This window comes from Kwoniella dendrophila, chromosome 8 (assembly GCF_036810415.1).
Source record: "Kwoniella dendrophila CBS 6074 chromosome 8, complete sequence".
Classification (NCBI taxonomy): domain Eukaryota; kingdom Fungi; phylum Basidiomycota; class Tremellomycetes; order Tremellales; family Cryptococcaceae; genus Kwoniella; species Kwoniella dendrophila.
In genome coordinates this window covers 128,391-154,092 of record NC_089483.1, presented here as the reverse complement: position 1 = coordinate 154,092, position 25,702 = coordinate 128,391, and the positions used below count along the sequence as shown (strand labels likewise).

At 37.1% G+C, this 25,702-nt stretch overlaps 8 protein-coding genes across 8 annotated transcripts; 5 read left to right on the top strand and 3 right to left on the bottom strand.

Annotated features, from left to right (window-relative positions):
* Positions 1-47: 47 nt before the first annotated feature.
* On the top strand, positions 48-2,989 carry L201_005930 (DNA replication licensing factor MCM7; the record flags this gene model as incomplete). The annotated part of the gene is made up of 7 exons (XM_066221657.1): positions 48-92; positions 171-192; positions 297-556; positions 666-898; positions 963-1,852; positions 1,923-2,824; positions 2,915-2,989. 7 exons carry the CDS (start codon positions 48-50, stop codon positions 2,987-2,989), a joined length of 2,427 nt encoding a protein of 808 aa, XP_066077754.1.
* Positions 2,990-3,658: 669 nt separating this feature from the next.
* Positions 3,659-8,212, top strand: L201_005929 (uncharacterized protein; the record flags this gene model as incomplete). The annotated part of the gene is made up of 19 exons (XM_066221656.1): positions 3,659-3,736; positions 3,838-3,892; positions 3,979-4,036; positions 4,146-4,189; positions 4,265-4,381; positions 4,489-4,634; positions 4,720-4,780; positions 4,849-4,910; positions 4,982-5,186; positions 5,248-5,295; positions 5,363-5,500; positions 5,566-5,658; positions 5,720-5,752; positions 5,820-5,933; positions 6,009-6,142; positions 6,199-6,244; positions 6,299-6,400; positions 6,457-6,606; positions 6,669-8,212. The coding sequence occupies 19 exons, from the start codon at positions 3,659-3,661 to the stop codon at positions 8,210-8,212; spliced, it is 3,228 nt and encodes a 1,075-aa protein (XP_066077753.1).
* A 449-nt stretch (positions 8,213-8,661) lies between these two features.
* On the top strand, positions 8,662-10,488 carry L201_005928 (uncharacterized protein; the record flags this gene model as incomplete). The annotated part of the gene is made up of 3 exons (XM_066221655.1): positions 8,662-9,417; positions 9,520-9,597; positions 9,670-10,488. The coding sequence occupies 3 exons, from the start codon at positions 8,662-8,664 to the stop codon at positions 10,486-10,488; spliced, it is 1,653 nt and encodes a 550-aa protein (XP_066077752.1).
* A 2,387-nt stretch (positions 10,489-12,875) lies between these two features.
* On the top strand, positions 12,876-13,939 carry L201_005927 (uncharacterized protein; the record flags this gene model as incomplete). The annotated part of the gene is made up of 3 exons (XM_066221654.1): positions 12,876-13,042; positions 13,112-13,276; positions 13,345-13,939. The coding sequence occupies 3 exons, from the start codon at positions 12,876-12,878 to the stop codon at positions 13,937-13,939; spliced, it is 927 nt and encodes a 308-aa protein (XP_066077751.1).
* A 427-nt stretch (positions 13,940-14,366) lies between these two features.
* Positions 14,367-15,020, bottom strand: L201_005926 (uncharacterized protein; the record flags this gene model as incomplete). Its single annotated transcript, XM_066221653.1, has 5 exons — positions 14,367-14,480; positions 14,542-14,646; positions 14,705-14,734; positions 14,802-14,888; positions 14,967-15,020. The coding sequence occupies 5 exons, from the start codon at positions 15,018-15,020 to the stop codon at positions 14,367-14,369; spliced, it is 390 nt and encodes a 129-aa protein (XP_066077750.1).
* Positions 15,021-16,271: 1,251 nt separating this feature from the next.
* L201_005925 (uncharacterized protein) lies at positions 16,272-20,245 on the top strand (the record flags this gene model as incomplete). Its single annotated transcript, XM_066221652.1, has 2 exons — positions 16,272-17,040; positions 17,136-20,245. The coding sequence occupies 2 exons, from the start codon at positions 16,272-16,274 to the stop codon at positions 20,243-20,245; spliced, it is 3,879 nt and encodes a 1,292-aa protein (XP_066077749.1).
* Positions 20,246-20,332: 87 nt separating this feature from the next.
* L201_005924 (uncharacterized protein) lies at positions 20,333-21,421 on the bottom strand (the record flags this gene model as incomplete). The annotated part of the gene is made up of 4 exons (XM_066221651.1): positions 20,333-20,480; positions 20,566-21,055; positions 21,119-21,244; positions 21,322-21,421. The coding sequence occupies 4 exons, from the start codon at positions 21,419-21,421 to the stop codon at positions 20,333-20,335; spliced, it is 864 nt and encodes a 287-aa protein (XP_066077748.1).
* A 1,359-nt stretch (positions 21,422-22,780) lies between these two features.
* Positions 22,781-25,697, bottom strand: L201_005923 (translation elongation factor Tu; the record flags this gene model as incomplete). The annotated part of the gene is made up of 9 exons (XM_066221650.1): positions 22,781-22,884; positions 22,952-23,089; positions 23,144-23,174; positions 23,319-23,585; positions 23,640-23,814; positions 23,877-23,941; positions 24,002-24,083; positions 24,148-24,302; positions 24,366-25,697. The coding sequence occupies 9 exons, from the start codon at positions 25,695-25,697 to the stop codon at positions 22,781-22,783; spliced, it is 2,349 nt and encodes a 782-aa protein (XP_066077747.1).
* Positions 25,698-25,702: the final 5 nt, after the last annotated feature.

The following is a 25,702-nucleotide window of genomic DNA, read 5'->3' as shown; positions in this document are numbered from 1 at the left end:
CAATCACTCCGTGATCCTATCTGGTTAAACGAAAGGATTAATCAACAATGGCCGCTCCTGCTGTTGGTGTATTGCCAGTTGCATCAATCAACGTGAGTTCAGCTTTTGCTTTTTTGGGCATGTACGCGTCAAATTGCTTTTACTAATTAGAAATGCATGATTTTATTTAGATCAATTACGAAGAAGAAACAGGTTAGTTAAATTATCATTTTAACTTTTGAGAATGCGTTGTTCGAATTGAACTATATATATATATATATAGCTAAATCTCCTTGTTTATTTTTTTGAAAATTCAGAAAAAATCCGAGATTTCTTAACTACATATGTATCACCTCCACGTAGTCATCGACGTACATTACCTACGAATGATGATGAATTAGCTGAAGATGAAGAAGATGACGAACAAGATGAAGAAGATGAAGATGATTTAGCAGATGATATGTCAAGTTTGGACGTAAGAGAAAGCAGATCAAAAGCTAAATATGTTGAAAAATTAAGAAAAGTAGCAAATAGACAAAGTGAAGAAGTTGTTATTGATTTACAGGATTTGAAAAATGTATGTTTGTTTCTCTCTTCAAAGGTTTCCTATAGACCTCAAGACTCAATGATAGTGCTTGGAAACGAGATTATTGGATAGCTAATACGTACTAATATTTCGAGAATAGTTCAGTAACGACCATACATTATTACACAACATAACAAGAAACACAAGAAGATATATTCAATTATTTTGTGATGTCGTAGACAAAATTATGCCTGAACCTGATCATGAATTAGATTTTACTTCAGATGTTTTAGATTTAATTATGCAACAAAGAAGAGAAATGAACGATCAAGTTCAAAATGGTCAAAGGGATGAAGAAGGTGGTATGTTCCCACCAGAATTGATGAGAAGATAGTGAGTATGGCCTGAAATACCTCCCGTCGTATTTTGCTAACCTTGACTGTCCCTCGAACCCCAGCAACCTCTACTTCAAACCGCTTCGAAATAACGACGTTCTCGCTGTCCGAGCTGTTCGAGGCGCACATCTCGGTCACCTTATCACCGTTCGAGGTATTGTAACTCGAGTCTCCGAAGTCAAACCTCTTCTACTTGTGAATGCGTATACATGTGATTCATGTGGTAATGAAATTTTCCAGGAAGTCGCTCAAAAAGCTTTCACACCATTAACAGTTTGTCCATCAGCTGAATGTACACAGAATCAAACCAAAGGTCAGCTACATATGCAAACTCGTGCAAGTCGATTTAGACCATTTCAAGAAGTTAAAATACAAGAAATGGCAGATCAAGTACCTGTTGGACATATACCTAGATCAATGACAATACATTTATATGGATCGTTAACTCGATCAATTAACCCAGGTGATGTTGTGCATGTTGGTGGAATATTCTTACCTACACCATATACAGGATTTAGAGCTATTAGAGCAGGATTATTACAAGATACATTTTTAGAAGCAATGAATGTACACCAATTGAAAAAACAATATCACAACATGGAATTAACATCAGAATTACAATTACAAGTTGAGGAGTTAAAAGAAGATCCAAATTTATATTCAAGATTAGCAAATTCAATCGCACCTGAAATTTATGGTCATGAAGATGTTAAAAAAGCTTTATTATTACTATTGGTCGGTGGTGTAACTAAAACTGTTGGTGATGGTATGAAAATTAGAGGTGATATAAATGTTTGTTTAATGGGTGATCCTGGTGTAGCCAAATCTCAATTATTAAAATATATAACAAAAGTCGCACCAAGAGGTGTATATACTACAGGTAGAGGTTCATCAGGTGTAGGTTTAACTGCCGCCGTTATGAGAGATCCAGTAACAGATGAAATGGTTTTGGGTGAGTTGCTTACTTGTGTTAAATATTGCAAAGCGAATCAACTGATCATGTATTTTACGTTCTGTCACAGAGGGTGGTGCATTAGTTCTTGCTGATAACGGTATCTGCTGTATCGATGAATTCGATAAAATGGATGAATCTGATAGAACAGCAATTCACGAAGTCATGGAACAACAAACCATTTCAATTTCTAAAGCTGGTATAACTACAACTCTTAATGCTAGAACATCTATATTAGCAGCCGCAAATCCTTTATATGGTCGATATAATCCAAAAATTTCACCTGTTGAAAATATCAATTTACCTGCAGCGTTATTATCAAGATTTGACGTTATATTTTTGATTTTGGATACACCAACAAGAGAAGATGATGAAAGATTAGCACAACATGTAACATATGTTCACATGAATAACACACACCCAGAATTAGATTTTGAACCTGTTGAACCTACATTAATGAGACATTATATTGCATCATGTAGAAAAATCAGACCTATTGTCCCTCCACAAATGTCAGAATATATCGTATCGAGTTATGTTCAATTAAGAAAACAACAAAAACAAGATGAATTAGAAGATAAATCTTATTCTTATGTTTCAGCAAGAACTTTATTAGCTATTTTAAGATTATCACAATCTTTAGCAAGATTAAGACAAGATCATATTGTAGGTCAAGGTGATATTGATGAAGCTTTAAGATTAATGGATGTATCGAAGGCTTCATTATATGAACATGCTGCTTCATCAAGAAATGGTGGTGCTGGATTTGGTGAAGATCAAACTGATACTTCAAAAATATTTAGAATCATTAAAGATATGGCTTCTCAAGCTAATAATCTAGCAAGAGATGCTGATGAAGAAGAAGAAAATTATGAAGAAGATGAATTAGAAGAATTGAACATGAATGAAGTTAGAAATAGAGTTTTAGCTAAAGGTTTCACTGAAACTCAATTAATGGATACTATATTAGAGGTGAGTTGTTACTACTGCACGAGTCACGTTTTATATTAATAGGCGTTTCACTAATGTTTTCTCTTTGTTTTTTCCTTTCTTTTCTGATAGTACGAAAATATGAGTGTATTAGTTAGAACAGCAAATAATACAAGATTGAGATTTGTTGCGGCTGATGAGTATTAGAAAGTGGGATGTGTATGAACAGGGGTAACTGTACAAAGTCTTGAAATCCCTGACGATATCAAGCCAACTAAGGCTATTTATGATAGAGGAATATATATCCCAATTGATCCAGGATGAAGTCGGTTTTATTTCATTTGTGATTTCTACTTTCTTTGATGATTTTTGTTTTTTTCCCTTCGGTTTTCGGTTTACAATCAATCATCTTGTATATGAACAAATAAATGACTATTTATGCATATTATGCTCTTCCATCACTGCTTGACAAGTAAAGACGCTTGTATATCATCTATCTCTACTATCAAGGGCTGTATGTTAACTTGAAGTCGAGACATTCCGCCGGAAATGATAAGATGCAAAGTAGTTCGCGTTCAACGTCATTAATAACTAGTTATGAAAATGTTTGGTTTCTGTTGTCTTGACATTCTCCATAAATCTGCACAGAGACTCCTAGTCTAGTATCTTGACAATCCCTTTGTGAATATATACCTTGCAGTATAATTTATAATTTATTAATGATTTCAATATGTTAATATAGTGCACTATGAACGGAGATCACCTCATTAGATAAGTTGATAATAGTAAGAATCTCAATCGAATAAATATAGGATCTGAATTGGTATTTTTCGTTTTCAAAGACAGGAAGATTGGATAAAGAGATAAAGAACAAAAATGGCATACACACCAGGTGAAGCTACACCTTTGTTAGGTCCTACCTCGGCTGGTCCATCTTCAAAGATACTTAGCGAGGTGAGTTGACACTTGCGATGGTCGTCACAATCATACATGGGATTCGGAAATGTGCAAAAGTTGAGGAAGAAAGTTCAATCTGATTACTATTACTTGTTTAGACGCAAGTATATCCTCTAATCCACTTGATAAGAGTTGATATTATGGCTCATATCGGTATGTCACATACAAAATAAAAAGTTATTTCAGAAGAGGAATGAAAGAGGATCTTTTATAAGCTAATTAACTTGAACTCTCAATAGATGCACCATTAACATATGAACAACTTTTAGCTCCAGAATCCACTTATACCATCGTTAGGTAAGTTAAGTTAAAATATCAAGATGGATCATTGATGACATTAGAATCAATTAATTCGGTTCAAAGCTATCGAAATCATACTGATAAATACCTCATATGTTCTAATTAGACCTTTGACGGAGAAATACCTAGAATTGCAGAATCAAGCAACAGGTAAGTCAAATCATACTTTCAATCAAATAAGTAATATGAATGAATCTCACTTCTGTTCTTCATTATATTCTCTAGTCTTCTGTTTACTGTTGAACAAAATCCAATTTACTAGAGATTCAAATCAACTCTCAATATCAACATTATCCACAGCTAGATCAAATTTATGTGAAATTTTAGCTATAAGAGTATTGAGTGAGTACCCTAGCTACTTTTCATCAATACTAAGCTTTTGCTACATTCAATAACACGAAGAGCTGATAAGCTGATTTCGAAAACTCAATTGATGGATGATGAAATAGGAGGATGGTCGGAACGTTCTTTACCTCTAGCTACAGTTCTTTTAACCCCTTGGGCATTATTTCAAGGTGCTTCTCAAGAAGTTTTAGAAAGAGCTAAAGAAGAAGGTGATGATGAGTTATTGTGCCAGGGTGGAAATGCTTTAGAGGTAAGTCTTATAACCTTGAACCCACATACTTCTTTCCTCGGTTGATCTAATCTATCGAGATTGACTTTTGGCCGATTTAATCTAGATGGCTATCATAAGTGGATCAAAGAGATTTATCAGAAGTCCATCCTGTCAAAAAGTCATTGGTCAGTCTTGATATTGATCTTTTTATGTTTCTGCAAAAGAGCAAGCTAACTTCGTTCTTCTATTTCAGAGGGTATATGGACAGGTAAAATCATATATTCAGCACTGAATGCACATGCATTGATAGCAGATGTGAGTTGACTTCGGCTTTTAACTATTATTTGACTCATGAATGGCTGACTGCTAATCTTGACGTGATACAGAATTACAAGAAAAAGCCAATCCAAATGTACAATCCACATAAAGCACCATTACTAGATCATTATCGATTGAAAGTACCTCGTGTAAGATCAATGCTTGAGTATATCAATTTCTTAGTACTTTTCACCCTTTATGTGATAGCTATAGAGGGTTTGGATGAAACTAGGTTAAATAAAAGGGAGTTATGCTTTATAGTATATGCTTTAGGTAAGCTGAAGCGTGGATACTAATGTCACAGCTCACACGATACTGATATAATGGTTCTTAGCTTTCTCGCTAGATAAATTGGCTGCTATACGTGAACATGGATTAAAAGGTATGTCCCTCTAGCAAGTGTTTTATGGAAATCAGTGACTGAATGCTTACGTCAATCATTAAACCAGTTTTCAGTAGTAGTCTGGTCAATGGTTTTGATTTGGTCTTCATGGTAATCTATGCTGTATATCTTAGTGCCAGGACATATGGTTTCCATTACCATGATCAATCTGCACTAGAGTTAGGTTCGGATTGGTTAGCCATAGGTGAGCTTGATTGAAATTGCGTCGCTGTAGATGACTGATGGTTGACTATATCTATCACATGTCAGGCGCTGTTTTGATCTTCCCTCGATTGGCTTTCGTAACTTTGGCAAATAACTTGATGGTTTTGAGTATACGGTCTATGTTGACTGAATTCTTCTGTACGTCATGCCTTTCATCGTTAAACACATTCTGAGTAGTCGCTGATATGGCTATCAATAGTCCTGATGAGTGTCGGTTTCTTCTGTTTTCTCGGTAAGCTTACTGTGTCACCTGAAAAATTTCGATGAGATCTCACTTAGCTTATATGCGCCGCATGCAGGTTTTCTCTACGCCCTCTTCACTCTCGGACAAGGTCAATTTGCACTATCACAAATCGGTTGGTGGTTATTAGAGGTATATTTCGGGTTAGATGCTTCCGGTTTCGAACATGCTCGTAAGCCTATACATTCTTTTCCATAAATTATTTGCTTGCTAATCAAGAATTGGATGCGTCGCTTCGAATATGTAGATGTATTTCACCCAATTCTTGGACCTATCTTGTTTATATCATACGCTTTACTTTCAAATACATTGCTGTTGACTGTACTGGTCGCTATTCTCGGGAATACATTTGCCACGATCAACGCAGATGCTGCTGCGGAGGTGAGCTGGTGGTTCACAGTCGCCCTGAATGAGTACTTTAGCTGACTTATATCTAGTCCATGTTCCGGAAAGCTGTATCGACCTTGGAAGGTGTGAAAGCCGGTAAGTTGACTTTTTTTGTCAGAAGCTCTTGTAGAGCTAACACCATCTTCTCAGACGCCGTCTTTAGTTACCAATTACCTTTCAACCTAGTTGCTGTAGTGGTCATGTGGCCAATGAGCTATATTCTCGGTCCGAGATGGTTTCATAAAGTCAATGGTGAGCTACTTGTTAAGTTTTTTCCGAAAGCAAATAGCTGATCTCACCGATTTTAGTATTCATGATCCGAATATCGAGTCTACCTGTTCTTCTACTCATTGCGCTATATGAGAGGCAGTCATATCGTGAACAAACGTTACTCGAGCAATTTGGAGACTTTGCTGAAAGATATGTCGGCAACCTGCCCAGAAGGCTTAAAGCAGCGGGTAAGCTGACTTGTAAATGTCTCTGTTGTGTTTCCAGCTTACAATCTTGAAACTACGTTTAGCTGGCTTTGACAATTTCGGAAATAGGCGAGATATCGAAAGTGTTTTCGAAATTGAGAGGGAAGTTGGTGATTTCTACTCAGGATGGGATGATGATGTATTTGAAGAATCAGATTTCCAACTACCTCCGGCTATCGATTCCACCTCAACCTCATCAGATGATGAAGAAGGTGAACCGACATTGACTATCAAAGATAAGCTCCTTGCAGCTTCACCTAGCGCAACCACACCGACTAATTTGATGTTCCCAGATTCGACAACCATGACATCCTCACCATCTGGACTTGAACATGATATCGAAAGTGGAAATCCAGCTTCTTCTGAAAGTATACCTTCACCTAAACCCGCTAAAACCAAAAGAGGTCGAACCAATTCAATGCCATCTGCACCTAAATCACCTAATATAGATATTAGACCAAGAATGCAATCTCAAGCTCATGCTCAAGCACATTCTCAAGTACAAGGACCAATGACAAGACCAAGAAGAAATTCTTCAATGCAAATGTCAATGCATGGACCAAGTCCATTAGCGCAATTATTTATGATGTCACCTGATTCAGATAGATCAATGTATCATCATAATAGAAGAAGTTCAATGGCTTTAAGTACTTCACATCCTGCTTTAAGTTCAATGTTGGGTCCAAATAGAAAACAAAAATCGATTTCCCAACAACAACAACATAGTAAAACCAAATCTGATCCTCAGAATATCTCGAATTTGGGTTTAATTCAAAGTAGTCAATCGTTAAATAATGTAACAGACTCGAATTTAGATTTAGGTCAAAAAGTTGCGGCTAGATTAAACAAAACGTCAGGTTTAGGTAAACCTCCTATTACACCAATATTAGAAAGTAGACAAGCTTCTTTTAGTAATACATCTTCCTCTACTCCGAATATAATGGATGAACCTATTTCAGAGGGTTCAATTACACCTACACCTACAATATCAAAAGGTACTATGTCAAACACAGCCTTCGATCAAAAAGAAGATAACGTACACGAAAGAGATACAATGAAAGTGGAAAAAGAGAAAGCACGAAATATACCTTTCCCAGAAATGAATTTATCTTTAAATCCAAATAATCCAAAACCGGGATCAACAATAAGATCAGTTAGATTCCCAAGATCACCTTCAGTTAGTTCTATATCAAAATCTAATTCACAATCTCAATCTCAAACACCTACAAACTCCAATCCACCAAGTAGACCATCAAGTCCATCAAATTTCTCTACTCTCAGAATCCCTTCTTCCTCTAATATGTCTTTGAGTGGATCTGGTGGATCTGGTGGATCTGGTGGACCTAAATCACCTAAACCACAAATTATCAAAGCAAGTCAAGTTGAAGCTATGCAATTGAATAGACCAGAAGAAGAAAGACAATTGGAATTAGGTATGGAAAAGAGATTAGATCAAATTGAAAAGAGACAAAAGAGAATTGAAGATATGTTAGAAAGATTATGTAAGATTACATTGGATAATAGTAGAGATAAAGATAAAAGTAAAGGGGAAAGGAAAGGGGAAAGGGATAGTTCAAGAGGTAGGTAATACATTGATAGCCAGTAGCGTAAATAATAATAATATCAAGCATATATAGATCTTCTCCTTGTTGTACTTTGTATATAAACACTATCATCATTCATTTCCGGATGTCATACACGCAGAATCTAAAAAAGGAATCTGTTACTATAAGTATAAATAGAAAATGTTACTAACCATATAACGTCTTGGCGCGGTCTGTTATAACCGGTGACCGCCACCTTTTTAGTCACAGATCTATCACGGAACTTTATAATGATCGCCCCGCTCGCAGTCTTCCGAAAATTCCTCATAATTACAGGTAGCCCATTGACAATCATAAATATACTATTCTGAGCTGATTCCTGAAATCCTTCCTAGCTAATCAATCCATCAATCGGGTGACTGCTTTCTCAAGGTGGTGGAAGTGGTGGCGGTAATCATCTATCGTTTCAGTTCCGCGAGGGCAGATCCCAATCATGAGCGACAATCACGACAACGCTCCAACTGTTCACCCAGACTTGGCGATTCAAACCACCTCAGCCATAGAAGAGAAGAACATCAGTGCAAGTCCTGTGGACAGCTCACCAACAATCAAGAAGGATATACAATATCTATCGAATGAAGATTTAGTCATACAATCTGAATTACCATTATTACCTTTGAATGGGAATTTTGATCGGGGGAACCAGCAGGAGGAGAATCAGCTGCAAAATCAGAATCAGAATCAGAATCAGAATCAGAGTAGGAATATCACGATAAAAACGAAATTATATAAAAGAAGATTCATACCTTTAATTTCTTTATCATTATTAAATATAATTGTTTCTTGGTGTTGGTTATCATTTTCATCAATATCAAAAACATCAAGTCAATTTTTTAGTGTTAGTGAAAATTCTATAAATTGGTTATCTACTGGATTTTTATTCGCTTTTTTTATCGCAAGTCCAGCAAGTTTATGGTCATTGAATAAATTAGGTATAAAAAAATCTTTAATTATAGCTTCTGGTTTATTAATTTTAGGTAATTGGTTAAGATATTTATCATCTAAATTATCATCACACAGTAATAGTAATACAAGGTTTGGAATATTGTTATTAGGTCAAATTGTTATAGGATTTTCACAACCAATAATTTTATCTTCACCAACAAGATTATCAAATACTTGGTTTAATGAAAAAGGTAGAATTACTGCTACGGCTTTAGCTACGCTATGTAATCCTTTAGGTGGGGCTGTGAGTTTTCATGATGTATCATACAATGCCATCGATACTGTTTCAACTTATCATCTCTTTGACATGATGAAAATTGACCACAGCATCGTTGATCATTTACAGCTCGGTCAACTCCTAGGACCTATCTTGGCTCCTGAACCTTCAAAAATACCAGACATGATTCTATATGTTGCTATCATTGTAAGCTGTCTACATCTTCTATCTGATTTGACATACTGTAACGATTAAACTAAACACAAGAGAATCACTTAGACAACTATTATTTGCATTCCTACCCTTTTCATCCCCTCGGCGCCTCCTTTACCACCTACCACTACACCTATCACCAATTCCAAAATTGATCTCCGTACGCTAAGAACGCTATTCACAAATCTATCCTTTCATATGGTTGCTTGGCCATTTATAGTCTATGTAGCAGCATTCAATTCAACTTCATCGTTATTGAACCAAATACTAGAACCATATGGCTTAAGTGAAGATCAAGCTGGTATAGATGGTGCAGTATTAATTGTTATTGGTTTATTAGCTGCTGCAATAGCTTCACCAATATTAGATCGGTTTTGTACATCCAATCAAAAACTCAAATTAATCATTATCAAAGGATTAGTTTTAATCATTTGTTTTTCATATTTAGCTATGATTTTTATACCTTTAACAAAAGGTTTAATTGGTCCAGCTATAATATCAGGTTTTTTAGGTGGATCAAGTTTCATTTTATTACCTTTATCTTTAGAATTATTAGTTGATTTTACATATCCACTTATAAATCCTGAAATTTCTTCAACTGTTTGTTGGTCTTTATCACAACTGTTTGGTGGTATTTTATTATTAATAATGTCAAATTTAAAAGGTAATAAAGGTTGGAAATCACAACCTGAAAATACATTGTATAGGTCTTTAGTATTTCAATCAGTTATTTGTTTTTTGGTGGCTCCGTTACCTTTATGTTTAGGTTATTGGGGTACAGGTCGAAATAAACGAATATCACAACAAGAGGAAAGTCAGTATGAGGGCTATATTCAAAATCAGGATCAAGCTCCAGCTGAAACGCAACAACGTAGTCCGATATAATAGTTAACGAGCAATCTTCAGAATGACGATTTACGAACGGATATGTGATGAGGCGTAGAATTGTATTGAGCGATGCGAGGAGTATAGTATATTGACATGTTTGTTGTATTAGATATTTCGTAGAACATAGAATAATTCATAAAAATCGTTTGAAACATAATTAATAACGATGCTACTGCCTTTTAGAATTCATGAATTTGCTACTATCAGATTGCAACATGCTGGTAATCTCCATACAACCACAGAGAATGATGAAAGATGACATACATCGACACCATACGTGTATCAAGTTTATTTGCGTTATGAAGCTGTAATGGTCGGTACTTTACATATAGTGACGAACATGTCGGCCTAAAACTGGTGATATAATGGCCCGAACACCTAAGAATGGTGGTGTATGGCGTGACCTGTAACATTCGGAATACGAGGTCAAAACCACGTTGAACAATATGGTTACAAGACAGCTACTGTAAAATAAGGATAACAAAAATGGCCCCCGCATGTGGTTAGTGTCCTATTACAGGAGGCATTCAATTAAGAGTAGTTTTATACTTTAGCTTGATGAAAAAGAAATGGAAATGAAAAAAAGAGTTGCCGTAAGATCCTATTTGTATTTCGATCATTCCGGCTCTCTGAAAAGAGTAATGTTTTTCCTTAACAGATCATGATCATCATGCTGCACTTCTTCAAGTGGTAAAGATTTGTTTAAGCTTATATACCGTTGACGCCACTCCCGGCACGTTTCTTCTTCCTCTCCGTCTTTTCGGCAGGTCACAATAAATTTACCTCTCCTAGCTATTCTTGGAAAACTCTCAGCATGACGTATCTATCGATATCCCCCGCCGTTATATGTCTCAATTTAGGTGTGTGTGTCATGTATGTCCAAAGTACAGATAAGCCAAACGCCTCTGAATCAGACAAGTTGAGTGAGTTTATTTGATACATATAAATATATCTGTACAGGAGAAATGTTCCATCTCCGGGTATGACTAGTTGAACAAGGACTTGATGTGCTTCATAGCAGTTTTATCTAACCATGATTTGAGGAAACATTTCGATACTAACTGTAAATCGAATGGATCTTTACAAGGAAAAGTTACTTTCTTTGGTAAAAACTCGATGCTTCCCGCTACCACTGTATATCTAAAATGACGAATTGATTTAAAGTAAAAACGCCTTTTTCCACTTTTGGGTTTTATTTTCACCCGGATTCAAATCCCAAATCTCTGGTACCAGAGTATTTAATAAAGATATGGTTGGGACCCCATTTTTTCCTTCCATGATAAATTGCGGATTACATTAAATTCTGATTAGATAAAAAAGGGTAAAATCATCTTCTTAAAAGATACCACAAATAGTATTCCTATCTCTTAATAATCAACTAAACTACGGTCCGGTTAAACCAAGAGTTTGCATTTTATGAGACCCATGAGGTTTTCTTTGAATGAAGATAACGTTATAATGACGATGGGGCTATCATACACCCAAATTTGCCTACGGAGGTAGTTTCATCTTCTGTTATTCATTCGATCGCTGTTAACGATGATCTGTGAGTCCCAAGATACAGGGTTCTCAACCTCTGACCCCCTATCTCCCGACATTATTCGCCAATTTTCTACCGTTCCAAGATAATACCCGTGACGTTTAACTGAATTTAGACTTTTTAATGGCTTCTATAATCTGAGGGCATTACTCATGACCGGATCATCCGGTTCCTTGTAACCTTCCCGCTTTTTAGTAAAAAAACCCATATACGACTAACCACTTGAGGTGTTTATTTTGAGCTTTACAGCTATTTTAACACATATAGATCTCAATATAAAGGATATGATCAGGAAGCTAAAAGATGATCGGTGAATGACTGGTTATTACCTATACAAGCTCTTTTGATATACACATCTACTTTATCAAGTAGATACAGATGAATCGTACGACTTGGTTATAATAGTTAAATGAAGTGTTTTAATTTAGCTCACTTAGATTAATCAAATAGGTAGTCATGGAAAAAGTCCAAGTATAATCGTTTTTGAGGGTAACAGCTTATATGATTTCTACTTCTACTGGTAATAGTTTATGTAGCTTTGATGTCGCCTTTCATCGTACGATGTCAGTGGCTTCATTATGTCAATGTGATGATGTTGCTATCTAAGGTGTATCAGCTGAGGTTATCATGATAAGTTAAGAGTACTTTCTGGTAGAGACCGATAGATATTGTAGTCGCTGCCTTCTAACCAGAAATATAGATATAAAGAACCTGTTTATTCAATATCTTCCCCATCCTTCTTCTCCCATTATCAACTTATCAAGTCAATTACTCACACATTAAATCTCTTACTTCTATTTTCACTCCCTATAACTTAACCAATTACAAGTTCAATCCATACACAATGAAGTCCGCCGCTATTGCCGCTCTCGCCGCCATTGGTGCTGTATCAGCTATGCCATCATCATATGCTTCATTCAAGAATGCTTTAACTAGAAGAGCTGATGGTCCAACTGATACTCAAGTTTTACAATACGCTTTAACTTTAGAAAACCTTGAAAAGTCATTCTAGTAAGTTAACCTGTTCACTTTTATACCATATTTTGACCTGCTTGACTGATCATGATTACCTTTTGATAGTGCCGATGCCCTTGCTCAATTCGATGAAGCCGCTTTCGAAGCTGCTGGTTACCCAAACTGGGTCAGAGGTAGACTTTCACAAATCGCCGGTCACGAATCAGACCATGTATCTTTACTCTCATCTGCTTTAGGTAACGATTCCGTTGCTGCTTGTACCTACAAATTGTGAGTTTTGTTGTCTTATCCATCTTCAGCTTCCACCGTCAAGCTAATTATCTATCCCTTTTTTCCAGCCCATACACCGATGTTAAATCATTCGTCGGACTTGCTACATTGTTAGAAAATGTTGGTGTATCAGCATACGCCGGTGCCGCTCAATACATTTCAAACAAAGATTACTTAACTGTAGCTGCAGTCATCTTATCAACTGAAGCAAGACATCAAGCTTGGGAATCATCTGCTGTTGGAAATGCCAACCCATGGGGATCAGCTTATGATACACCATTAGGTTTAAACATGGTTTACACTTTAGCTTCAGCTTTCATTGAATCATGTCCAGATTCAAATGCCGCTTTACCAGTTAAAGCTTTCCCAACCTTAACCGTACCAGCTACCTATGCTCCAGGTCAAAACGTACAATTCATTTTCGATGATGACCACTCAAAAACAAACTACGTTGTATTCTATGAAGGTTTAGGTTCAAGAGCTATTGCTTTAGACCAGAATGATTCAGCAACTCTCCCAACCGATCTCCAAGGTGTTGTATACGCTGTTATCTCAACTTCATCAGATCCTAAAGCCGTTTCAGATGACAACATCGTCGCTGGTCCAGCTATCTTAAACTTCCCATTCGATGCTTGGACCGCCAACCCAGCTTTCTCAGGTTAAACCTCTTAACCCCAGAGTTAATTCGTAGTATCGAAGATCAGAAGACTCGGAAGAGATAGTAGTAGGATCTAACCCGGATCGGAAGTATGGACAATGTCAGTAGTTAAAAAAAGTAAATATCGGAAGAAGTTTTCATAATTTTATAATATTCATTACATGTATCTGTTCACTCTTACTTTTTTCGCACATGCTCCATCTCCTTTGCTTGCTGAGCTGAACGGAATTGAGGAAGCGCAAGTCGAAGTCTGCACTACGTTGGTAGATATGGAGCGAGAGAAGTTTGCCATAGATCCCTTTTCACAACTCGATGAGCATACATGGTCATTACTGCGAAGTCGACAATCACAGCGCTGATCAATAGATAGATAAGAAACAGGATGTATTGCATACCCATAATACAAAATATACTTGCCCTTTCCCTTTTTGTTTAACCATCGTAGGCGACGAATTCAATCTCGACATCAGTTCCACCTGCAGGTAATTCAGCTACACCGATACATGTTCTAGCAGGTTTTGGTTCTGGCATAAGTTCTTTCCACACCTAATATCGATTTTGATCTGTCAGCTTTACCTTTACTATCCCAAAAAATAAGGAAGCTTACATCGTTAACAGAGTTGAAATCTCTAGAAAGGTTTGAAAGGTAGATGTTGGCTTTAACTACATTTTTGAGAGACATTCCTGATCCTTTGAGAACGGCTTCGAGGTTCTGATTTATAGATGTATCAGCTTATGTATACCTAGAAGAGAAGATAAAGCTGACTTACTTGGATGACTTGTCTAGTTCTATCTTGAACCTATATCGATAAGGCATATCAGCCTTTCTGCCAGTAACAAAAACAGCCAATACTAAGCTGAACTCACAGTACCTTCAACCATCTGACCTTCTTTCGTCATACCTACTGATCCAGAAGTGTATACATAGTTACCAGCTCTAACGGCTTGAGAGTACTGTTTCATTAATACAGTATTAGTGCCTCTCCACCGAACAAACGGATGACCAAGGTGGTAGATCTGAAGCAGACTTACGATTCCTGGTAGGGGAGCAGGTGCGTCTTTGGTGAGAGTGTATTCAGCAGGCATTTTGGATGATATTTGTTGGATTACTTGGATTACTGAAATGAATAAACTGTAAATAAACCTGAATAGAAGCAAGGAAGAAAAGTAAAGAAGGATATAGAAGAGTAGGCTATAGTGACTGTCTTGGAAATGGAATTGCCTGAATGCTCAAGTGTACAGTTGTAGGATGATAGCGCTTAGCGCTCGGGCAGTTGACCGGTATTGACCGATCAAAAGTGGGGGAAAAGTGGGGGCTGTAAATTCGTGAGCCTATTTGTTTGGACAGGGTTGTTGTGTGCCTACTTGCTTCTACCTTTAACGCCGCGATCACAAATTTCCGACCAAACCGCTGCTCATCGCGTTGGACATTTTTTCTATCTTTCTTCTTTATCTCTCTTACCATCTTTCCATATTATCATTCCCATATTTCATAATCAAGTATGCTTTGTTCATATACAGAGCAATAGATTTTTTGTATTCAAGTGAGTTGATACCCTGTCTTAATCCTTCATATCAACACACTGTGCCCTTCAAGGACGAAACTTGCTCGACATTTGCACGTCAGTACGACAAACTTTACCTCTTTCCTCTTTCTTCTCTCTTTTGAGATAGAATTGGAAATGTTTGGTTTTGAAGGCGTTCATCTCGCACTATCTGACTCCTCATTCATATCTTCTTGCTGTTATCTCTCCGCCTTGATGAGTACAAATGGCTAACGATATTACAGATTGTCATTATAGATTCATGCATCTTGTATATCGTTAAAAAACGCTTTCTCTTTATCATAAATTGTCTTGTCAGCCCTCCTAATCGTTGAATTATCTACCACAAATACGCTTTCAGTCCCCCATCTGGATAAGGTCAACCTTTTGTTGACTCATATTTAAGGTGGGGTTTTTCTATCTATCATGATAGTAAAAAGCGAAGAATGAAGTCTTGACTGGGCATGTCCTAATTCGTTTATATATAACCCCACTGAATTTGGGACTAATCAGTCTTGTCGATAAAATTCTCACATTGTATACATCTTGTATTATCGATTAATCTACTATATATCATAATGTATGCACTGTTGTTTTATTATACTCGCGTGCAGCTGCCCTCTGCTTGCAACCCTGTGCAGGCTTTGTAAGCTAGGCCATTATGTTTTGAGGTGTCAAAAAGTTCGAAGTGGAGGAAGTCTGTTCACAAGTGGAGGTTGAAGTAAAATAATTCGAGATATCTTAAATCTTTCTCCTTTTCTCTGTGTTTTATGGTAATAAAGTACACATCACCATGTTAAAGGATATAGTAGAAAGACCGACGAAAGCACCAGATGCACCTTCAGCTCCATCTCTCAGTACAACAGGATTTCCTGTAGCTGTACATCGATCACAACGTCCATCAGCGTTCGCAAGAGCAAGACAGCAACAATCAAACCGTCAAAATGGTGCAATCGGTCAACATGAAAAGGTTGTCGGAGAAGGTAAAGCTGTAGATATAGTTCCCACTTTGGGTACAAGTCTGCCTAAATCTGCTCGCGATGTGGAAGAAGCCAAGAGATTATCAGAGATGGAAGAGGTTAGAAAGAGTGTTGAAAGTGAGAATATCAGGAGAGTAGAAGAGATGTCAAATTTAGAAAGAAGAGAAGAAATTGAGGAATTGAAAGAAAGATTCGGAAGTGGGATTATGGACTTGATGCGAAAGAGAAAAGAAGCTAGAGAGGGCATACAGCCTATTGTCATAGAGCAATCCGAAGCAGGATCTGATAATATCCATATTCTAGAAAATAATGATAGTGGACCTTCTTCAAAACCTCTCAACATGTCTGCCGCTCATACTATACTAGATCAAGTGTCAGAAGAGAATAAACAAAGAGTAGAATCAATGGGCAATCTCGAAAGAGAACAAGAAGTGGAAGATTTACAAGAGAGATTTGGAGGTAAATTGATGGAGGCCTTAAAGAGAAGGGCAGAAGCTAGGGCAAAAGAGGTGAAGGGTAAGGGGAAGGGTAAAGAACAAGAAGAAGTAGTTGAAAAGGTAACACTTATACCTAAATCTTCAGGTAAGCATCTCATTATAATTCTGACCTACAACTGCAACTGGCATATTGGTTAAAATTGATACATAAATACTGAATCTCGCACCTCATCGTCGTAGCTCCAACAACCAAATCTCTCAAACCCATACCTCGTCCTCAAGATGATGATCCATCTTTATCAGAATTGAAAGAGTTCTTCCCTTCTGTACCAACCGAATCAACAAAATTAGAATGGTTAAAACCAGTATCTACAGTCAATAATGAAACCTCTTCATCGTCTTTACCTAGATTCGATTTATCTGGTAATTTACTCAGTCTTAATGAACAAAATAATTTGCCAGTACATTTAGGATTACATCATCATGGAGATTCACCTTCTTTAGCTGGATATACATTAGAAGAAATTTTATATTTATCTAGATCAACTTTACCAAGTCAAAAAATCACGATGATGTCTTTATTGACTAAAATAATATCAAAATTTAGAAATAATCAATATCCTGCTGATAAAGCCAAACAAGTAGAAGATGATCTGGTGAAGAATAAAACTCTGAAACAATCTATTGATTTGGGTATAGATATCTTAGCTGGTTTATCAAGAGGTATAGGTGTAATTGAATCTGGTATCGAACTGTTATTTGAATCTCTAAATGGTCCTTCTTGGTTGTCCTGGATAAATCAAGATGATAGTGAGATCCAGCCTATAAGGTTCACGCTTGATGAAAATGAAGATATAAGTGTAGCTTCAATACCTTTTGAAGATGTTCTACCAAGATTGAAAGAGCTGTTATCGATAGAAGATGGATTATCATTCCAAACCATACAACAAATAATCTTGATCTTACGAAGGGCAACTTTAATCTCCAGAGAATTGTGTGAGACTATTTGCCCAATAATCCCCTCAGTGATAAAAGCGCACGTAATATCAAGAACATGGCCTCCAAGTTCATCGAAATCACCATCGCAATACCCTTCTTTAGAAGCCTTGAAGTTATTACGGGATATAACTACATCTTCGAGAGAATGTGCAGAAGATTTACTTGGTCAAGGTATTTATGAGACTACATTAAGATTTATAGTTACAACTACGTGGGAGAATGGAATAGATGCAAATTCTGAGATTACATATCATGGTCAATCATTAGCTTTAGAAGTGTTAAAGATGTATACTGTTTTGGGTAGATACGGATTATCGTCAAATATTGTTACTTCTTCACCTGATATTTGGCGTGTTTTAGGCAAATGGGTGAAACAAACTAGCCAAGAAGGAGCAATATCCGTTGTAGAGAAGAAATTGATAGAAGGCTATTTCAAATTATTAGAAATTTGGATAACCTGTGCTATTGATCCACATAAAACAACACCTGAACATGATATAACTTGGGCTCAAATTACAGCTATGAAATGGGATGACGAAGCTATGTTAGCAGTAAAACAATCAAAAGGAAACAAAGACGGGCTTGCAGCTGCTTTAGAAATGCTTTGTGCTTGGATGAAAGGTATCAAAGTGAATGGGGTCAGAGGAGGTGAGGAAGAACGAACGAATTTGATATCGGCTTTAAAAGATTCTAAGCTCGATGAGCATGTCTCAGAATTGGTATATAGAGGAACGAGGGTCGATGGTCAAGAAAGACTGCTTGCTGCCGCTGTACAACTTCATCGATTACTCTCTCCGTCCGGCGACTTACTTCAAGCAGAGATCGTTCGACAGCTCAAAGACGGGTATTTGATTGAATCAAGACCTGCAACACGACCAGAGACTTATCTACGATACGAGCTACTATCAGCGTCAATCACTACGCCATTAACATCGGAATGGATTCACCAAGCATTCGAATTATTCCAATCATTCCATATCGGTGATGAACCAATAGCTTTAGAATTACTTGACCTTATACTAAAATCAGATTCATCAAGTATACTACCAGAAATCAAACAATTGAAATTTTCAGATGGACTACAAATCCTGAGACCTTTATTACAATATACTATATTACCTGAAGTTGAACAGATAGTTGGACCAATCCAATCAAATCAATTATATTTAAAATCTACTTTTACTCTAAGACCTCCGGTGTCTGCAACTTCAAAAGATAAAGCGGAATCGAAACCAGTTTCAGCAGGATTATTACCTTTACAAGAAGATTGGATTTTTTCACCTTTAAATGAATTGTTAAGATCTGGTACATCAATTGCATTTCAACAATTACCAAATGATTGGCAATTTTCTGAAGTCGAAATTATTCAATCTAATTTATTATTATCAAAATTAAAATACCAAAATAAAAACAAGAAATTGGATAAATTTGAAAAATCAAGAACACATTTTAATTTAATGAAAATACATATGTTAGAACATAATCAAAATCTTTCACAATCCTCTTTAAATCCAAATGAAGTTGAAGTTTTCCGAGATTCTATGATTGCTAGATTAATGAGGGATTTGATGGACTTATTAGTTAGCAATAGCCACAATCATAACGATGATATGTCCAAAGATATTGAAATTACACCTTTACATAATCAACAACAAGGTTTATTAGAAACAATCTCAATCCCATTTTTAGGTAGTGGTGTACCATTTTATCAATTTTATCAAGATTTTTTAGATTTATATGAATCAATATCATTTTCAGATAAATTATTTACACAACTTTTATTACCTGTATTATCAATGAACTATTCAAAGGATTACAGAAAGTTATTTTGGATTGATCATAATTCGATATTGAAAAATATTAGAATAACTTTAAAACAAGTTCCTTGTTTGACTGGTCAAAATGGATTAAAAGAATATTTTAAACCGTATGAAAACGATTCGGAAATTTTAACTCACTATTTGAAATCTTTATTTATGCAAGTAATAACCAGAGAGAGAAATGAGTTTTTATGGTTGGTTGCTGTTAATCACCTATCGGGTCTATTCTGGGCACCAATATCATCAACAATAATGCCGGATGAAAAGCAAGATACCCCAAATCTTACCTCAGATTCTGGTCCAACAGGTTTAAAAGAAAAATCTTCAACTGAGAAAACCAGAATTGAGTTGTTGATTATACTTTTAAGTAGAGGTTCACATGAATTGGTCAAATCTATCCTGGAATTTAATTTAGATAATCCCACAAACGGACCAGATATCCCAATTTCAGTCGAACAGCGAGAGGAAAGGAGACAAATTGTTGGTAGGTTGACAGGTGAGAAGGGAATGAAAAGAATCGAAGAATTATAGGATCGATTGTTCAGCATCATGCATTATGTAAACACAAATACGGTACATCTTATTTATACATTACAATGCATGACTATCCTGTAAACATTAATAATGTACGTGAGCCCTCATTAACCAATTTTCGCCATGAGTATCAGCTTTATAGTATTTCATATGTAATTTTCTTGCCAATCTATGCGCATCATTGACTGTATTTGTTGTAAGTGAATACGTCGCAACCGCACTATGTCGACTTCTGAATACACCAATGAGAATAAGATTGTGATGAATTAGTCAATATTCAAATTTCCTTTCAAAATATTATTTATTCAAAAACTTACGAAGGTAATTTTACACAACCATCAAATTCTTCAGATAAATTACAATCTTTACCCAATTTTTTCAATTCATGAGGAACAATTGAACCTGGTAAACCTTTAATAACAACTCTTCTACCTTTTAATGATTGTTTATTACACCATTCTTCATTAAAACTACTTTCTATTTGTTTATCACGTTGTTGATCAAAATGTGGTCTATCAGATAAAAATTTATGTATTATATTTTTTGTCCATTCTGTTGATGTTTGATTTGTTAATTGTGCTTGATTTTTCTTATTCGTTATACCTTCTGATTTGGATGATGAGGATTTGAAAGATCTTGTATTTAATGATGATGATGATCTAGAAGATAGGTTAGAATTGGTACCGAATATAGGTTTCTCAGATAATATCTTTGATATAGCTCCTGCTCTTTGAGATGAATGAAGATTTAAGTGTATAGTTCGGTATAAGGAAGGTGTTTTAGGTAATGAAGGTGGGAATGAGGTTACTATGATTTACAGAAGGATTAGTCAAGTTCTTCTATGATCAATTATATCATAAAGATACTCACTACTTGACACTGAAAATCCTGAATCTACAGCTCCTACATCTTTCAAAGCTCTTACTATATCACTGGGTAATGCTGTTTTCGGTATCTCATGTATCAACAGATTGTGTCCTCTCTTTAAATTTCTCTCTGAAAGTCCAGAAATGCTTGCGTCAATAAGAGCTTAATATTGTATCTAATGGAGACTGTTGCGTGCAGATACTCACCAGCGTCATTTGTGACTTGAATTATAGGTTGTCTGTTGATCTTTTGGGCTCGAATAGCATTGCCCGCTACTGTACTTAAAGATAGTGTGGGTCGAACCATTATTGCTGTATCGTCGGTATGTAAGATTGTCCGTCCTTATTGACTTGAGTCTGATCAATAATATGTAGAGTCTTCTGGTCTACAGAGCAATTTTAAGGACATCCACAATGCAAGTCAAAAAATCCCAGAAAGCCAGTACTTAGCTTCAACAAATCTTGTTCGCAAGAGAAGCTATCATGTGTAGAAAGTGGAGGTTACCGGGAAACAACAAAAAGTCCGACTAAATCTAAGTAATTGAATAAAGAAGCTGAAATAACCTCTCTTCGAGGAGGAGATCTTCTCCTCCTCTTCTCCTCCTCGACGAACACTCATTACAGCTGCTTAAGCATAACCTCTGAATGGACCAAGAAGAGGCCAGTTACGAACGCTGCTCCGGGTGTGATCTAACAAAAACAGCGGACACCAAGAGAGCGGATATCTTTATTTCTGGATTGTCATAGATCGAAGAACCCAAAAAATTGGTTGTAAGGCCCCTGAGGGGTTCGAACCCTCGTTTCAAGAAAGCTAACTTTAGTGCTGACGTCATCAGAATCTTGCACATTAACCACTATGTTAAGCGGCCAGGCTAGGAAGCTTTGGTTAAGTCGTGGTCTACAATCAAATTTTTGACATCTGAAGTGATTTCTTTCACCTTTTTCACCCGTTCCAAGTTCGATGAACTTACAATAAAACGTCATCAGAAATCTTGCACATTAACCACTATGTTAAGCGGCCAGGCTAGGAAGCTTTGGTTAAGTCGTGGATCGTCAAAAAGTAAGGCTTCGCCTTACTTTTTAACTTATATCGTATATTGTCGGTGCGATTAAACTAAGATGCCACAAGGTGTGCGGCCGGTATTGCAGCTCCCTTACAGTCACTATCGCAGGATTCCGACACACTCTGCTTGTCCCGGCTCTTATCCGACTTGGACTCGCCCTGGTCATCTCGTTTAACCCTTCGACCCTCTCTGTCCCTCCTTCGCTCTCCGGCCTCTGCACCCCTGACTCAACGTTGATGCTCTCCTTCGTCCCGCCCATGAACTCCCTACTCTGTAATTCTGCCACAATCGATTCAATCGGCCACCATCTCCTCTCACTAGATATCCGCCCTGCAGGTTGTCCTGTATCCTGTATCCGCCCACGTTCCGAATCTGTCGTTCAGGCATATCAGAGCCAGTGTTGAACGGGCCATGATGTCCCATAATCTCATTTAAATCTATGCTAATGATGCATGCTGATATAGTTCGAAAGCCATTCATGCTGTAATATACACGAACCCTCCACTTCCCTGTATATCCACCTTTAATTCTCGCAAGCATTCATGACATTTAGCCTTGGTCTATAGATTTTCCTCTTAATACAGATTATAACCTCTATCAACTTAAGCGGCATTAGCAGGGTTTGCAAGTGTAAGACCAGCTACATTTGGTAGATCCGATGGGTTTTCAATGAGTTTTGTGACTTTACCGATAGCTACGGTTTTACCTGTTAGAGTGTGCAACGTTAGCTATCACCATCGTAACATTGAAAAGGCATTGTTCCGTGAGCTTACCTTCATCTCGTAGAGAGAATCGACCCAAGATCTTAGAATCTTTGTATGTTTCGATACAGATTGGCGCAGAAGTTTCTATCAAAACAGAGACAAGCATTCCTTGTTTGGCAAATTGAGGTGGTTTTTTACTTTTTCGTCCTACAAAAAAAGTTTCAGTTTTGGCATGCATAGGTTAGAAAGAAAAAGACATACTAGTTTTCTTATCAAAGTAATTGAGTAAAGCCTGTATGAATGGGAGAAAAGAGATTGTAAAGAAGAAGCATTATCAGCAAAATCATCCATATAGAAAACCATGATATTCATAGTGAAGGAGCCGCAGTATGAGAGAATACAGGTTAAAAGAGTAACGGCGATAACCGAAACTTACGGTCAAAGTAACTTCTTCAGCCAGTGTATGCGCATGCAATACACATGTGTAACCACCGCAGATAATGTTTTTAGCTTCAATGATACTCAAGTCTGCTTTGAAAGCGGTAACTGTTCTGACTGGTTTGGCAGGTGAACATAAGACGAAACCAGGTGTGATATCTTTATCTGATATACCAGAGATTCTCATTCTGATGTTCTCGCCCGAAAATGCAGCAGTCATTTCATCACCTGCTTCTGCATAGATAGCTGATACGTCGACGGGTGTCTAATTTTCGGGTTCAGCATTTTGGCAATTGAAGAACTGAGCAAATTCACTTACCTTGTTAGGCATGATGATCAGACTATCACCTTTCTTGATTCTACCGGCTTCGATTTTACCCATGACCATAGTACCAAGTTCAGCATATTTCTCCATAATAGGGAATACCACTGGAGCATCAATGTCTCTCTCGATGATTTCCATATTGTCGAGGTATTCGAGAAGGGAAGGACCTCTGAAAGAATATATATTAGTGTGCATCATAGTATGTATAAATGATAGAGTTCTTGCACTTACTCATACCAAGGTGCAACCTTTTTGTCAACTCTATCTTTTACGTTAACACCCATCTGACCAGATGTCTGTTCTTGAAGTATTAGTGATAGTGGCTATTTCCAACTGTCGTGAATAATGGTACTTACAGGTATGAATGTGATGTCTTTCTTAGGGTTAAATCCAACACTTTTAAGGAAAGGAGTAATTTTTGTACAAACTTCATCGTATCTAGCAAAAAACGAGTTCATCAGCTTATGGACCTTGTTGGTACGAAAGCTGAAGGGAAACACACCTTCCTTGATCCCATTGTACTGTAGGATCATCCATCTTGTTTACGATAATGATCAATTTGTTGATACCGTTGTTCTTGATCAACATAGCATGTTCTCTAGTTTGACCATCTCTTTCGAAACCAGTTTCGAATTCACCTTTTCTACCGGAGAGGACCTGTAGTATGATAAAGTTGAATTTAGTACACCGTTCCAGGTATTAGCGGGTTTAGGGACTTACCAAAATAGCTACATCAGCTTGAGCAGCACCAGAAATCATTGAAGGTACATAAGTTTTATGACCTGGAGCATCTAAAATAGTATATCTTCTTTTATCAGATTCGAAATATGATCTACCAACTTCAATAGTTTTTCCTTTTGCTCTTTCTTCTTTATTTGAATCTAATGCCCAAGATAAATACCAAGTTTCTCTACCAGCAGCTTTAGCTTCTTGTTCGTATTTTTCCATTGTTCTTTTATCTACTGCACCAGTTAAGAATAATAATTGACCACCCATAGTTGATTTACCTGCATCAACGTGACCAGTAAAAATAATGTTTAAATGCGATTTTACATTTGTATCTTTTGCATCATCACCATATAGATCTTTCAATGCTTCTGCACCTGCTGCAGCTTGTTCTTTTGCAATTGCTTCAGCATCGTTCTTAGCTGATACTTTGGTATAGTTCGTTCCACTTGGTGTTGATGTTCCCGATGCAGCAGTAGATGATGCTACAGGTGCAGGTGTAGATGTTGGTTTAGGTTCATCAGTTGTTGAAGCAACTACTTTGACTTGAGCATCGGATGTAGCGGCAGGTGCGGGTGTAGATTCGGTTGGTTCAGATACTTCAGGTACAGGTTCAGAAGCTTTTGGTTCAACTTTCTTCTCCTCAGCTTTCTTCTCTTCAGCAGGTTTCTTAGTACCTCCAATTGACAATGATGGAGCAGCTTTAGGGGCACCTCCAATAGATAATGAGGGAGCGGCTTTTGGTGCACCACCTCCAATACTTAATGAAGGAGCAGCTTTAGGAGCACCTCCACCAATTGAAAGTGAAGGAGCGGCCTTAGGAGCACCACCACCGATTGATAAAGAAGGAGCAGCTTTTGGTGCACCACCGCCAATAGATAACGATACGGGCTTTCCAGCATTTACAGGAGTTGATGTTGGTGGTTTGGATGAAGAGTCTGGTTTAGGTGATGATGATGTTGGTGGTAAGTTTGGAGGTTGGAATCCTTGAACATTTCTAACAGGTTGTTGTTGTTGTTGATTGTTGAACCTCTGGTTTGGTGGTATATAAGCACCTTGTGATTGTTGTTGAGGATATCCACCACCGTAACCACCTTGTTGTTGACCATATTGAGGATAACCACCACCATAACCACCACCTTGATGTTGGTTATACCCTCCGTATCCACCTTGTTGATACTGTCCATAAGGTTGTTGTTGTTGTTGTTGTCCTGGATAACCACCTTGATTTTGTTGTTGAGTTCGAGGAACAAAGGGAGCTCCTTGTCCAGGTCGGAACTCGAAAGCTCCTGGATTGAAACCGTTTGGAGGAGGTTGACCGGCCATTTTTT